At 33.5% G+C, this 17,269-nt stretch overlaps 1 protein-coding gene across 1 annotated transcript in view; it reads left to right on the forward strand.

Annotated features, from left to right (window-relative positions):
- UNC13C (unc-13 homolog C) overlaps positions 1 to 17,269 on the forward strand; it is a 645,800-nt gene that overhangs the window by 403,504 nt on the left and 225,027 nt on the right. Inside the window, exon 17 of the mRNA XM_008953183.6 lies at positions 11,852 to 11,985. Coding sequence (XP_008951431.4) covers positions 11,852 to 11,985 — 134 coding nt within the window. The remainder of the gene's footprint in view (positions 1 to 11,851; positions 11,986 to 17,269) is intronic.

Below are 17,269 nucleotides of genomic sequence, written 5' to 3' on the forward strand. Positions count from 1 at the left end.
GAGATTGTCCTTTAACTATTGTGTGCCCATGGCATATTTTTGAAAATCAGGTGGCTAGGATTTATTTTTCAGCTCTCTATTCTGTTGCATTGATCTGTGTGTCTGCTTTTATATTAGCACCATACTGTTTTGGTTACTATGGCTTTGTAGTATATTTTGAAGTCAGGTAGTGTGATGCCTCCAGCTTTTTTTTTCTTTTTTTACACAAAATTGCTTTGGTTATACAGGATCTGTGGTGGTTTCATACAAATTTTAGGATGGTTTTCTCAATTTCTGTGAAGAATGCCATTGGCATTTTGATAGTGATTGCATTGACTCTGTAGATCACTTTGGGTCATATAGATATTTTAACAATATTACACTTCCAATCCATAAACATTGGACATCTTTTTATTCATTTGTGTCTTTTTAAATTTCTTTTATTCCTATTTATAGATTTTAATTTAGATGTCTTTCACCTTCTGGGTTAAATTAACTCTTACATATTTTTTGTAGCTATTATATATATGCACCCAGATTCATAAAGAAAATATTACTAGATATCTAAAAAATCTAAAAATATCTTTTAAAAAGATACAAACTTCAACACAGTAATAATGGAAGATTTCAACATCCTACTCTCAGCATTAAACAGATCTTCTGGACAGAAAATCAACAGAGACATTGGACTTAAACTGAACTTTTGACCAAATGAATCTAACAGATACTTACAGAGCATTTTATCCAACAACTACATATTCTTCTCATCAGCATGTGGAACATTCTCCAGAATAAAACACATGTTAGTCCACAAAACAAGTTTCAAAATATTTTAAAAATCAAAATTATGTAATGTATCTTCTCAGACTACAGTGAGTAAAACTAGAAATCAATAGCAAGAAGGACTTTGGAATCTATACATATACTTGGAAAACAAACAACACACTCCTGAATGACCATTGGATCAATAGGAAAATTAAGATTTATATTAAAACATGTCTTGAGAGAGAGAAAAATGGAAATATAAAATATTAATTTCTGCAGGACATAGCAAAAGCAATGCTAAGAGGAAAGTTTATAGCACCAAACAACTACATAAACAAAAAGTGAGTCTGGGTTCAGTGGCTCACTCCTATAGTCCCCACACTTTGGGAGACTTGGGAGGCAGAGGCAGGTAGATTGCTTAAGCCCAGGAGTTTGAGACAAGCCTGGGCAACATGGCAAAACTCCATCTCCACAAAACGTACAAAAATTATCCTAGTGTAGTGGCATATGCCTGTAGTCCCAGATACTCAGGAGGCTGAGGTGGGACCCAGAAGGTTAAGGTTGCAGTGAGCCAACATTGAGCCATTGCCCTCCAGCTTGGGCGACAGAGTGAAACCCTATCCCAAAAACAAACAAAAAACAACAATGAAAAAAAACTCAGAAAGATTTCAAATAGTCTCATTGTACACTTCAAGCAACTAGAAAAGCAAGAATAAATCTAACCCAAAATTAGCAGAAGGAAGGAAATGATAAAGGTGAGAGCAGAACTAAACAAAATAGAGACTAAAGAAACCAATGCAAAAGTTGGTTGTTCAAAGAGATTTAAATATTTGATAAACTGATAACTAGACTACCCAAGAAAAAAAGCAAGAAGCTCAAAACAGACGACCTCAGAAATGAAAAAGGAGGCATTATGACTGATATTTTGAAATACAAAAGATCACCAGAGATTATTATTAACAACTATACACTAACCAACTGAAAAACCTAGAAGAAATGAATAGATTCTTGGAAGCATACAACTTACCAAGATTCAATGAGGAAGAAACAGGAAATCTAAACAGGCCAATAATGAGGAGCAACATTGAATCAGTAATGGAAATTCTATGAACAAATAAAAGCTCAGGACAGGATGGATTCAATGCAGAATTCTACCAAACATATAAAGAAGAATGAATACCACTTTTTCTTAAACTATTCCAAAAATTGAATAGAGAATTCTCCCTACTCATTCTATGAGGCTAGCATTTTCCTAATACTCAAACCAGACAAAGATACACACAAAAAAGCTATAGACCAATATCTCTGATAAATATAGATGCAAAAATCCTTATGAAATACTAACAAATTGAATGCAACAACACATTAAAAAGATAATGCATCACGATCAAGTGAGATTTATCCCAAAGATGGTAGCATAGTTCAACATATTCAGGTCAATAAATGTGATCTATTATGTCAGCAGAAGGAAAGACAAAACCCATAGGATTATCACAATAGATGCAGGAAAATATCGTTCTTTTATAACAACACTGAGCAAACTAGGCATAGAAATATCATACCTCAAAATAATAAATACCATATATGATAAACCCACGCTAACATCATACTGAAGGGGGAGATTTGAAAGCATTTTCTCTAAGAAATGAAACAAATGGTGAAAAATGCCTGCTCTCACCACTTCTATGCAACACGGTGCTGGAAGTCTTTGCCAGAGAAATCAGGCAAGAAAAATAAGTAAAAGTCACCAAAATTAGAAGAGAGTCAAACTGTCCCTTTTTGTAAATGACATGATCTTAGGTCCAGATAATCCAAAAGACTACCAGAAAATTCTTAGAACTTATAAACAAAGTCAGTAAAGTTGAAGGATACAAAATCAACATACAAAAATCAGTAGCATTTCTATCCACCAATAATGGCATACCCAAAAAAGAAATTAAGAAGGCAGTCTCATTTTCAATAGCTACAAAAAAATACCTAGGAATAAATTTAATCAAGGAAGAGAAAGACCTCTACAAGGAAAACTGCAAAACACTGATGAAAGGAATTGAAGAAGACACAAACAAATGGAAAGACATTACTTGTTCATGAATCAGAAGAATTAATATTATTGAAATGACCATACTACCCAAAGCAATCTATGGATTCAATGTAATTCCTATCAAAATACCAATGCCATTTTTTACAGAAATATAATACACAATTCTAAAATTCATATGGAACAAGTAAAGAGCTGAAATAGCCAAAGCAACCCTGAGCATAAAGAACAAACCTGGAGGCATCATGCTATCTGACTTCAAAATATATTACAAAGCTATTGTAACCATGACAGCATGGTATTTTTATGAAAGTAAACACATAGACCAATGAAACTGAATAGAGGACCCAGAAATAAATCCACATATTTACAGCCAACTCATCTTCAACATAGACTCCAGGAACATACACTGGGGAAAGCACACTCTCTTCATTAAATGGTCCTGGGGAAAATGTATAACTATATGCAAAAGAATGAAACTGGACCCCTGTCTCTACTGTATATACAAAAGGCAACTCAATATGGACATGTTAAACCTGAAATTATAAAACTACTAGAAGAAAACAGAGGGAAAATTCTTCAGGATATTGGTCTTCCGAAAATCTTTCTAGGGAAAGATTTTATGGCTAAGAGCTCAAAAGCATAGGCAACAAAAACAAAAATAGACTATTGAGACCACAGTAAAGTTAAAAGCTTCTGCACAACAGAGAAACACTCAACAGAGTGAAGAGGCATCCTCTTGAACTAAAGAAAATATTTGCAAATTATTCATCCTACAGGGCACTAATATCTGGAATATACAGGGAGCTCAAACATCTCAATAGTAAAAAATAATAATTCTATTAAAAAGTGGGCAAAGGATATGAATAGATATTTCCCAAAAGAAGATATACAGATGTCCAACAGGTACATAAAAAATGCTCAGTATCACTAATCATCAGGGAAATGCAAATCAAAACCACAATGAAACATCACTTTACTCCAGTTAGAATGGCTATAATTTTTAAAAGACAAAAAATATCAGATGCTGGCAAGGACGTGAGGAAAAGGGAATTATTACACACTGTTGGTGAGAGTATAAATTAGTACAACTACTATGGAAAACAGAACTACCATAGAATACAGCAATCCCGCTACTGGGAAACATGTACTCATGTATTTATTGCAGCATTATTCACAAAGATTAGTGGAAAGATATAGAATCAACCTAAGTGCCCATGGTGAATGATGCCCACTTTCACCACTTCTATTCAACATAGTACTGGAAGTCCTTCGGTACTGTGGAAAGATATGAAATCAACCTAAGTGTTCATCAAGGGAACAACAGATAAAGAAAGTATGGTATATATTCACAATAGAATACTACTTGACCATAAAAATAATGAGATCATGTCATTTTCAGTCACATGGGTGGAACTGGAGGTCATTACGTTAAGTACAATAAGCCAGGCACAGAAAGACAAATATCACATATTCTCATTTATATGTGGGAGCTAATAAACTTGATGTGGAAATAGAGAATAGAATGATAGATACCAGACACTGGGAAAGGTGGGTTGTGGCAAGGGTTGGAGGGGGGCAGGATGAAGCAGGGTTGATTATGGATATAAAAATATAGTTAGATACAAGAAATAAGTTATAATGTTTGATAGCAGACTAGGGTTACTATACTTAGCAATAATATTATGCACATTTCAAAGTAATTGGAGAACAGGACTTGAAATGATATCAACAAATAAAAATGATAATCATTCAAGGTGATAAATACCCCAAATATGCTGACTTAATCATTATATGTTCTATGCATGCGATGAACACTCACATGTACCCCAGAAATTTGTAAATTATTATATATCAGTAAAAGGAGAAAAAAGAATGCTCTAAAACTGGGTGAAAATCAAATGGAAATTAACTTACAGCTAGACCTTGATTGTGCCTATAATTCTCAAACTGCAAATGAGTGCTCAGGAGTTGTGACGTTTGAGAACTCAGGAAGTGCAAAGGCATTTAACAAAGGTATCAATCATTTTGTTCTCTGAAAGCTTTTCTTCTCATTCAAGATATATAACACAAAATAAAAATTAGCTCCATATTATTAATGTGAGGTGATGGTTGCCATCTGTATCTATAAACTCGACCAGGTCTTGGCATTGAGGCTAAAGAGAAAAAACCGAGGCTACTAACTTGTGTTATGTGCAGTTAAGAGGATGTGGAAATTAAGATAACCCTCAGTTTACTTATCTCTAAAATGATGATAATGGTATTTGACTTTAGTATTTGGAAATAAATGAAGAACATCCAAGTGAGAATAGACAGTTTATTTATTCAGACATTCCTATAGCAATGAAGTCAGCTACCATCACTAGCACTTGGCAGAGATTGAAAGTCAGGCAGGGAAGTGGAAAAGCCTTATAATAAAAAACATGGAAGGCCTCAGGTGTGATGTGTTTGGAGCATGTTAGCATGGGAAAGCTAGGAGTCAGCTAAATGGAAGTGACACATCCTGTGTGATTTGTTTAGGGAGTATATTTGGCTTTCTCTTGTTGGTTTTCAGTTAAAAATTAGGGCAAAATATAAGGAAGCTGGCAGCCATTGACCAAATCCTTACCATTCCAGGTCAGTTGCTGCAAAGGTTGTGGTTTGGCCTCCTGCACTTGTTGATGCAGAGATTGTGGGCCAGAGTTCTATCAGATATGATCTAGACATTATTCATTTGTATGTTCAGTCTTCATGGCTAACAGTTTTTTTAATGAGAATTGAATTGTAATGAGTTGAAAATATGCTTCTGTTGCTGCTTTTGGAAGTAGTGGAGGTAGCGTTAGGTGGTAAGTTGAAGGCAGCAGTATCTGGAAGAGAGAAGAGGGACATGTGGCTCCACTGATGTCAGGAATGTCCCAATAGGTTACCTTGAGCTAGGGGAAGAGAACTTAGAGAAATTCTCTTTCTCAATCCTGTCTAAATGTAGAGTAGAATAATTGCCCTCTATTTTCCTAGCTGATAAACTGTCCACATTGCTCTTCACAAGGATCCTTGATCTCCTGGGTATCTGAAACTTTAGGTTCTACTTATAAACTGATGGTGAACCCCAATATTGGGGCCCAGACAAGGAGTGTTCTTGGCATCATGCAGGAAAGAATTCAAAAATGAGCCAACGGAGTAAAGTGAAAGCAAAGCAAGTTTATTAGAGCAACAGAGTACAGGAAAATGCCTGCTCCATGACAAAGCAGGGCTACCCCATAGGCGGAGTAGCACTTGTGGATCTAGCACCAGTTAGCTAGATTTATAGCTACTCCTTAATTATATGGTAAATAATTTTCTAGAAAAGGGATGTGGAGTTCCTGGAACTGAGGGTTTCTTTCCTTTAAACCATGTAAGATAACTTCCAGGCATTGCCATGGCATTTGTAAACTGTCATGGTGCTACTGGGAGTGTCCTTCAGCACGTTAATACATTATAATTAGTGTATAATTAGCAGTGAGGGCAACTAGAGGTTGCTTTCTTCCCCATTTTGATTTTAGCTGGTTTCTTTACTACATCCTGTTTTGATCAGTGGGATCATAACCCCACTGATTTGGAGAACAAGTCCTGCTGATCTCCTACCTCAAAACTAATGAGAGAGGGCCCATTTTTCTAACCTATGAACTTCTATAGCTAAGATTTCCTTATCTCAGAATTATGAATAGGTAAACAATCAATTTGTATTCAGAAGAAGTTGCAAACACATCATATGAGAGCTATCTAGTGAATGATTTAATGTTATTTTATCTTGCCACATATTTCTCACATTTTAAAGCTTACCTCTTTTAAAATATTCAGGCTTACATCTATCTTGCTTTCTTTTTTGTTTCTTTATATCTACCCTGTCCTGATTATTCAAATTCTTGGCATCAGCAAACCTTGTTGCTAAGATCTTTAATCATTGCTTAGCTGCCATGACTACAGCTACCTTGCTATGCACATTGCAAAGCACTTATACACACACACAAGCACACAAATTCTTTAAGTTATGTTCAGAAATACCACAGTCCCTTTGGCCTCTCCTAGACTTCCTCATTTCTAGAGCCCTTCACCTAATCTCCATTCTTGATTCCTATTCCCATGAGCTGAATGACGAAACACAAATATCCTACTGACCTCAATTTCCTGTCCTGCCTTTTTCACTCCTTGTTTCCTCTAGATCAGTTTCTTCACCTTCCCTTCCTTTTTTTCCTTCCTTCCTCCAGACCAAAATATATAATTTGTTCTAGCACTTCAGTAATTCTCTTCAAATATTTAAATCTCATTCTCCTTTCCTGTTTTTATTGTATGCTCCAGAAGCACATCCAACATTCTGGCTTTTAGGCTTCAACATTCAACACTGGAGAAAACTCATAATAGTCCAGCGTAGTGTCACTACAAGTTCAGAGATCCACCCCACACTGCTTGGCAATGCCACTATGGGTCCAACTCGAGGCTGTCTCTCATTCCTCACAGGTGCAATTTCAAACTTTTACTACCCCACCAGTACACTGTGCACCACCTCTTCTCTGAAGAAGGAAATTCCTAGCTAATTTTTCTCACCACCAACAAGGCTTATCTGCAAGATTTTTTTATTATCTTACTCAGAGCAAGTCACATTCTTATTTATGCTTGAAGCTAATTATTCCACATAGACTCTGGATCTCATTCTCTTCCGTTTCAGCAGGGGCCTCTCTCCTTTACCTATGTCTCTTATAAAATTTTATTCTTATTGTTTTTTAGACTTTTTCTCTAAGGTTTTGTCTGTGGTCACATATTTATCTCTCTCTTTTTGAGTAATCTAATTTACTCCATAATTTCGGCTGCCACATATATACTGGAATTTTTTTTGATCTACATCAACATGTTCAGAATGCTTTTGAAACTTCAGACAGGTCTACCTAATTACCTTCTAGATTCCTCCTTTTCTCTTTCTCACCCATTAGTCAATAAGTTCCAACAATTTTGCTTCTTAACTCTTTAAGTTAATAAGTAAACTGCCAAGTCATTTAGAACACAAATGTAACCAGGTACTCCTATGTTTAAAATCTTTTAATGGTCCTTATCATGTTTGGTTTCAATGCAAACTCCTTGACATGACACACAAAACTTTTCATGATTTCACCCCTGCATTTATCTCTCTAGTCTTTTATTTCCCAAAGCATGTTCAGAAGAACACTTATCCTGTGAAAAGTCTGGCACGATGAGATGGGGGAACAGGAAGGGAATGGAGGGCTTTAGCAAGTTCAAATCCATTTAAGAAACTAATGCTTTAGTATTACCTCTTAAAGAAGTGGTTCTCAAATTGGTTTCTGGAGCAGAAGCACCAGCATTACTTGAAAGGTCACTCTCAATACACATTTTCAAGCTTTACCCTAGACCTACTGAATCAGGAACCATGGGTCCCAGGACCTAGCAACCTGTCTGTGTTTGTGAGCTTTCCCAGTGGGGCTGATATACACTAAAGTTGGAGAACCACAATCTTAGAGAATCACCATGCACATTAGGATATTAAAGGCTTCAGGAAATCTGAAAATAACGTATTTAACTTTGTTTAAGCAAAAATTTTGAAGTTAGTTGAGCATTGGCCCTTGTGTGTGTAAGTACATGATACTAACATAGAGTAGAACAAACGTTGGAGAAGCACACTTCATCAAAAGCTGTTATAGCCCATTTTACTAGTAATTATTCAAATATAGTAGGCATCTGTCATGTGGTTTTGTGTGTACACAGCCTGTCTTTGCATTTTTCTTTCTTTTTTTTTTTTTTCTGTGATGGAATCTCGATCTGTTGTCCAGGCTGGAGTGCAGTGGCACAATCTTGGCTCACTGCAACCGCCACCTCTCAGGTTCGAGCAATTCTCCTGCCTCAGCCTCCCAAGTAGCCGGGACTACAGGCATGTGCCACCAAGCCCAGCTAGTTTCTGCATTTTTAGTAGAGATGGAGTTTCACTATGTTGGCTAGGCTGGTCTCCAACTCCTGACTTCAGGTAATCCACCTACCTCAGCCTCCCAAAGTGCTGGGATTACAGGCATGAGCCACTGCGCCCGGCCCGTCTTTGCATTTTTCTACCAGAGGTCTCCTCCCAACCCAAGTCTTGTCAGCTCCTTAGAAGCAGCGTTTCACAATTACATGTTTATTGAATGAATACATTGAATGCCACAGAAATATTTTATAACAGTTTTAAAAGTATTGTATAAGTTCCACTAAGTTGAAGATATCATTTGTTATTTCAATACTGTCTTTTGCATGTAATGGCTCTTTCTATATACTGATCTCTTCTTGATGGAATATACTTATATTTTCTTATGTGATATCATGAAAGTGTAATATACATCCCATCAGCTTGTCTGTAAAAACTTTTCTCTATATGCTTTTCTGTAATGAAATGACTTTGTAAACATGACCATTGGAACTTTCTTCAGATAATCCTATAACCTGGCAACTTTCCACTTTCAAAAAATTACCTCCCCATTATACCCTTACAGGTTTTCTGTAAAGTCTGTTTCTTCAATAATCTATTAACAAAATAATTTTAGTCACTATTATAATAATTACTATAATTATGATTGATTTACTGGGTCATATTTTAATAAATGTATTTTTATTTGCTATTAAATGATTTATAATTACCATATTTTCTTGATATAACAAATGTTATTTCATAACATTATTCATAGTAATGTTTCAGTCAATATGAATATATTTATTATAAGCTTTTCTTAATTTCTACTACAATAACCTTAATTTTTCCAATCATAAGGTTAAATGCTCTATTAGATTTCTAGGGTATATTAAAAAGTTTCACATAGAGAAACTTAATTCTTAAGAAATCGAGTAAATATTATAATACACCAGATGAGACCTCATCCTTTCAGCATGCAGTCTATTACAATATGCTATTAAAGTAGGGAAAGCCTGGTTTATGATAGTATTGTGTGCTATATAAAAACTTAATGATTCAACATCCAGTTTGATTTATTCTAATGCAACAAACATATGATGTGAAAAATAGCATCATCAGTAATCTTCTGGTGTCATAAAAAAGAGTGATGGAAGTACAATTTGCGACAGGTAAGGGACTTGGGAATGAATGCATATTTCAACTACTTCTGTCTCTCCTCCTTTCCATGTCACTCTTTGCAAAAATGATAAGTGGCTGTGATGTTACACATATCATGTATAATAATTTTCTTTCATTTAATCACATTACTTAAAATATATAAGACATATATTTTGGCTATGTACATATGACGATAATTAATGATAGTGTTCTAATACAAATATCTCCCCACTGTGGCTATTGGAAGTAGTTTTATTTATAACCTTCACAACTCACCAGGTTATCTGGATTTCTAAATCCTTTAGAAATCTATTGAGCTTAATATAATGCACAAATAATTACATTATAGTAGTGATAACAAAATTCTGTTTACAAAATAAAAATAAATTTTAATAAAATTTCTAACTTAAAAGGCAGCAAAGCTTGACATTTGTAAGCCTGCATTACTGTCCATTACTTCCTAAAGATTCACTAATATAACCCAGGAATTGAAAGAAGAAGCTTGCCAAGAACTTTCAGGTTGTTCTCGGGGATCATATATACATACTTCTTAAAATCCTTTGGAGATTGCTTATCATTTATTCTGGATATTTGAAGTATTTTGTGTCAGCCACTAATTTTTTTTTTACCATTTTAATCTAGTTCTGCAAGTTTTAACATCTGTTGCATTTCAAACATAAATGTAAATCAAAGGCTCTTGGATGTATCCTAGGGAAATATATGCTCTTAAAAGTACATTATAGTCTAAGAATAGAGGTGTCTAGTACTAAGTGAGTTCACTATAGGGCTGTCTTTCAAGTTACGCGAGAATAATTAAATGACAACTCAACAAAATATGGTTACATATCATGATTTGCACTGGAACATATGCATATACAACCATTCAGCCGAGAGGGTGGCTGATCTGGTCACAGCAGAAGACATGGCAATTGGATATGGCAATAGTTTGGGCCAAATACAATCTAATACCCATTTTACATTAGAGTCTTTGAGTTTCTGGAGCCATAAGTTGATGTTTTCAAATATCCTGCACCTATAAGCTTGTAAAGGGTTTAGCAAAAATTTTCATATACTTAAGCGAACATGTATCTCTGCCTATATTTTTAGCCAATTTTAACAAGTAAATGTAAAAGAAGTGCTCTAAGAGGAACACCCACCAAAATAAATGACCAGAATAGCTTATCTCTATGTTGTAAAGATTTGCATATGTTGAGTATGAAATTTATATGTGAAACATTCAAGATTGTTATTGTACTCTGTTAACCTCAAAGTAAATCTAGATCATCCTATGTCACATTCTGCTTTCTAGACTGAGAGTTGAAGACTTTGAGCAGTGAGGTAAATTGAGAAAGATTCAAAGACATTTTTAAAAAAGGAAAAAAAGAGAAAAAGACAAACTTACAAAATTTTAGTTACCTAGATAAATTTGTGCGTAAGAAGGGAGAATTTAAGTCAATTAATGTTGCATATATAGTGTGGGATTTAACAGTACTGAGTTTGAGTAACAGTACTGACAGGCAGCTGTCAGTTCTGCATACTTACTGCTGATGTAACTTTGAGCAAAATATTTAGGCAAGATAAATTTTATGCATACACACACGCACACACAAACACACACCTTTGCACACACAAAATTCAATCTTCATCCTTGGAAGAAGCCACATTAAAGGCATAATTTCTAATAATAATAATTCTTAAGGTCATGAACTGTAATCATCAGAGGCAGGAAAAACCTCTAATCCAGAACAGCAACAACAACAGCAACAAAGCAATGGAAGTTAAACCAAAATTTAAAAAGTGATTAGAAATACAAGCCAGGCCACTGTGAGTTTATTCTATTGGATGTCATTCAATGAATAAAAGAAACCTGAGTTTAACAGCTTTGACTCCCATAATCTAAGTTTCATTTCCACAATCATTTTTCTTTGATCTTCTATTTGACAGTGACATCTAACTAAAGTCATCCCATTTAACCTTTTCTTTTGCATGTTGCTTGAACTTGTGAGCAGAGTAAGAAACAGGATATTCCTCGTGAAGATCAGGGACCAACCACCAAGAATTTGGATTTTTGGCCCCAACTTATTACACTGATGGTTACTATTATTGATGAAGATAAAACTGCCTACACACCTGTCCTGAATCAGTAAGTACAATGTTTTGGAAATGAATGGATTTTATTCCACTAAAGTTCAAATAATACATATTTTAAGCGCAACATATTCTGACGACAATAATAAACTTTTCCATAATTAAGCTATAGAAAATAGTATTTTTCAACTTTTATCAGTAAATATCAATTAAATGATATTATGAATTTTTAGTTTGAGCTCCATGGAGTATGATTCTTTGGATATGGAGAAAAATATTTTCCAAGATTTGATGTTTATGTAATGTAAAACTTTTCCTCCAAATCCTTTCATAGCTATACCATTGTCTCAAAAGAAAAAAATGTACACTCCCCCAAAACTAAAAATAATTTTGAAGAGCTAGTGTTAAACATATTGCATTGTGACTTTTTAATAATAAAGATTTGGCAAAAAACCTGCTTTCAAAATAGCTGTGCATATTGATTTAACAAATTTAATAAAATATTTAATAAAACAAGTTGATTTTCACAAATTATAATCTAAAGTTCATGCCTCTAAGACATGGCAGATGAATTAAAATTCATGACCATTCTAGAAGAGACCGTAAAAATCCTCATTTTATCAAAATACAACTAGCTGTGTGACCTTAGGCAAATTATCTAATTTCCCTGGGTCTCAATTTCCTCCCAACTAAAATAAAGGTGTTATTATTAGATGATTTCCAAGATCCAATCCAACTTTAATATTGCATATTTAGATTTTATTTTACACCCATATATTAAAGACCATAAAAGCAAAAATAACATCAGACTACCAGCTAGGCACTTGCAATCTGGTTAATGAAGAGGATTGTCTTGACAATATTAGTTAGACCTGAAATGTTTTGGGTAGCAAAGATAGCAGAAATAGACAAACAATGAAGTAGAACAGTGAAGTAGACTCAGACTTACTATGGATAAATGACTGTATTCTTATCCTCTGTACTGGTCAAGACCGTTAGGGTCATTGTTTATGTTCAGTCCAATTAAAATTCCAGTTAAAGAAGAAATACATTTAAGTATTTCAGTCTTCATCCTTTTCTACTTACTATTAACCACCCATTTTCAACAGTCCCCCAATTTCTCCTAATTGTGGAGAGAGTGGTCCTATTTTTGGTATACAATCATGATAATATCAAGTTTGCCCTTTCACTTTCTTCTCCCTTTTCCCCCACACCTAATTCTTATATCTGCCTTTTCTTCCTGATGGCCTTTGTGTTTCCTAATCTCTGTACAGACTTTGCTCTTCTATTCTCTTCTGTTAGGACTAGAAGATCTTCTCTCAATCTATAACATGTCGTCATCGCATCATGGGTCCTGGGAAGTACTTCTCAGGTCTCTGACAGCTTTGTAGAATAGAGTTGTTTTCTTATTTACTCTTTGGACCTTTCTTGAGGACAGAGTAGGTTTCTGAAAGATTGGGAGACCGACAACTTGTTTCAAGACTGTGTCCTTGGACTGGGATAGGCCATTTTACAAATGGATACTGGATGAAAACAAACATCTACTGAGAAACACAAATTCAGTTCTATGAAGAAACTTTGGCTTTAATAATCAAAGAAATTTCTTATGTTTACCAAGTATCTTAAATCAGGATTTGACCAGTAAAAATACATGATAAAATCATGGAAGAAATTAAAGTATCCATGATTTATTTGTAATCATGTGCCACAAAATATATACAAAGATTTTAGTTGACTTTATGTAACTGTAGTAAAGAAACTGGAATAAATACGTTTATTTATGGCAAAAATAGATTTAAAATTATGAACTAAATTAAGCCTACCAAGTATAAAAATTAGCAATGACATGTGCAAAGGAGAAAATTGTTTTTGTTTTTTTCAATTTTGTTTTTAATGTCAGAGTTTAAGTCCACTTTTTTCCTTTGGAAACCTGTCCCTGAAAAAACCAAATGCCTTCCTCTATTTGGAATCCATTTTTTATTATTGTGTTTGGTCAGATTTTAAGGATGCTGTGAAACTTTTTTTCACATACTGAAGATCATTCAATTTAGTTTCTCATTTAATTTAATAAATGCCTTAAGTGAACTCATCTGGAGACCAAGATGGCATCCTGGTGGCCAATGCTGCATTTGTATAATGTGGTGAGATTTCATTTATATCTGTTTCTTTGTTTGAATACTGCATCGTCACATTTATGCTTAATTAATCATCTCCTTGGTTACCTAAACTAATGCAGAATTTCACAAAGTAAAAAATCCAGACCACTAGGGTAAGGATCACATGGGCTACTAGCTGGATTTGCAGATCTGAGCCCCATCCCAAATCTATGGAGTCAGAAAACCTGCAATTGACACAGAAGTCTGCAATATTAATAAACGATCCCTGTTATTGTGTCTTATGGTCACTAGCAATGAAGGCACAGATCAATATGTGAAGGACATGTTAAAAGTAGCTTGGGTTTTGTTTTAGAGGCAAAGGCAAGTGTATTTAATGATTTTAAAACATAGGACATTTTAAAATCTCTTTCAATGTAATCCCTGATTATTGATTCAGATCATTTAGTGAAGTTCTTATTGTTATCATGAGTTTGAGAAATCATTGTAGGCTTTTGCTTACTCAAATTTGATAACAAGTTTACAGTGACGGTAGAATATAAGCATGAGGGAAAAGACTTGTATTTTGTTGACTAATGTATATTCAGGCATACATATTTGTTGAATGAATTAATAAATTAAAGTAAATTTATACATGTAGTCAGTGTTTGTTCTGTCTATTCCCATGTTGATTTATTAATGAACTACAGTGTTTGAGTAATATTTTCTCAATTTTTAAAATTATTTATAATGAATTTTAGATGTTTTAGAAATTTCAATATTTCATTAAAACTAAATAGTATTAAGCAGAGTACTTTCAGATTTAGGTCCAGGTTTCTGTCTCTTTTTCTTTCTCTCTCTTTCTAACAGGTTTATTGAGGTATAATTGAATATAATAAAATTTCACGTATTTAAATAGTCTAATTTGAATAGTTCTGGCATATGTATTTAGCCACAAAATTATTGCTATTTTCAAAATAATGAAGATATCCATTACCCCAATAATTCATCCACTTTTGTAATTCATCCACTCCTCCACCATCCCCAGGCAATGCCCCTCACCTGCTTTCTAATACTATGAATTAGTTTGGAAATGTTATCATTATGTGTAAATGTAATCATAGATTCTCTCCATTCTTTCGTCCGGCTGCTTTTATTCATTACAACTATTTTGAGTTTCACCCATGTTATTTATTCATTACAACTATTTTGAGTTTCACCCATGTTATTGTATGTTTCTTTTTATTTTTGAGTAGTATTCCATTGTACATATATACCACAATATGTTTATTCATTCATCTGTTAAAATTTGTACTTTTTCAAGATTAGGTTGCTATGAATATTTGTTTACAAGTCTTTGTATAGACATACTCTTTTATTTCTATTGAGTTACGTGGTAAGTATGTACTTAATATTAAAACTGCCAAATTGCTTTCCAAAGTGGCTGTACCATGCCAACACTTGGTTTGATAAATCTTTTAGTTTTACCTATCCTAACAGGCATATATTATCTAACTATGATTTTAATTTGCACTTTCCTGAATCCTAATGATACTGACCATATTTTTATCTGAATATTTGAAATTCATATATCTTCTTTGGTGAAATTTCTGTTCAAATCATTTTCCCATTTCCAAATTAGGATGTTTATCTTATTATTGTTAAGTTGTAAAGGTCTATACTAGATAAGAGTCTGTCATCAGAAATAAATGTTGCAGTATATGCTTCTAGCTTGTAACTTTCTTTTCCATTATCTTACTAGTGCCTTCTGAAGAGCATAGTTATTGCGCATTTTTTAAAAAATTTTGATGGAATAGTCCAATTTATTGATCAGTTTCTTTTATAGTTTAAGCTTTTAAAAAAATTCTATTTTAGAAATCTTTGCAATCTGCACAGTCAGCTTGCAACACCACAATTTTCTTCTAGACATCTTACATTTAAGTCTATAATTCATTTCAAGCCAATTTTTGCTTGTTAACTGGTGTGATAATCAAGTTTAACTTTCTTTGGATCGTTTTCATATGGTTATCTATTTTTTTATCTCTACTTGTTGAAAATTATTCTTTCCTCATTGAATTGCTTTGGCATCTTGGAGAAAACTCAATTGACTGTATATGTAAGAGGTTAATTCTGAAGTTCTTTGTAATCTGTTCCACTGATCTATATATCCGTAATTACACCAGTACTGCATGTCTTGGTCACTATCATTTTCTAACATATTTTGAAATATTATAGTAAAATTTACTCAACTTTGTTTATATTTTTGAAAATAGTTTGGCTCTTCTAGCTCCTTTGCAATTCCATTTAAATTTGTATCAGTTTGTCAATTTCTACAAGAAAAAGGTCTGCTGGACTTTTGATTGATATTGCATTAAATATATAAATCTATTGGGGAGGAAAGAAAACAGCAATATTGAATTTTATAATCCATTAACACGGCATGTACATGCATTAAGGTCTTATTTAATTTCTTATTTTGGTGAAAAGGTGTTACATATTCTTTGTTAATTGGTTTCTAAGTATTTTTATTACTATCTTAAATGGTACTTTTAATTCTAATTTCTCATTCTTTGTTAATAGTACATAGATATACAAATATATATCTTCAGCCTTTCTAAATTTACTTTTTTGTAGGTTCCTTATGATTATTTAAATAAATTATATTCTTGTCTAAAATAAATATGGTTTTACTTATTTCTTTCCAATTTAGATGTATTTTATTATTTTTCTTGCCTTATTGTTCTGGCTAAAATCTTCAGTACAATGTTGACTAAAATTAGTGAAGAGCAGACATTCTTGCCTTATTCCTAATCTCATAGGGAAAGCATAGAGATTTTTACCATTGAATATCATGTTAGCTAACTGTTTTTCATGGATGATGCTTTATCAAGTTGAGGAAGTTCTGTTCTGTTCTTATTATTCCGAAAGGTTTTATCATGAAAGGGTGTTGGATTTTGTCAAATATCTTTTCTGCTCATAATAGGGTAATCACATAATTTTGCTTTTCAACAATCAGTATGGTGAATTGAACTAAGGAATTTTTAACTTTAAACCAACCTTGCATTCCTGGAACAATCTCCACATGGTCTTGATGTATAATCTTTCCTACATAATATTATATTTTATTGATAAAATTTTGTTAAGTATTTTTGCCTTTGTGTTTATGAGGATATTGCTCTATGGTTTTATTTTCTTATAGTGCCTTTTTCTGTCTTTTATATCAATGTAATGATGGTTTTATAGAAA

Source organism: Pan paniscus, chromosome 16, assembly GCF_029289425.2.
Source record: "Pan paniscus chromosome 16, NHGRI_mPanPan1-v2.0_pri, whole genome shotgun sequence".
NCBI classification, from domain to species: domain Eukaryota; kingdom Metazoa; phylum Chordata; class Mammalia; order Primates; family Hominidae; genus Pan; species Pan paniscus.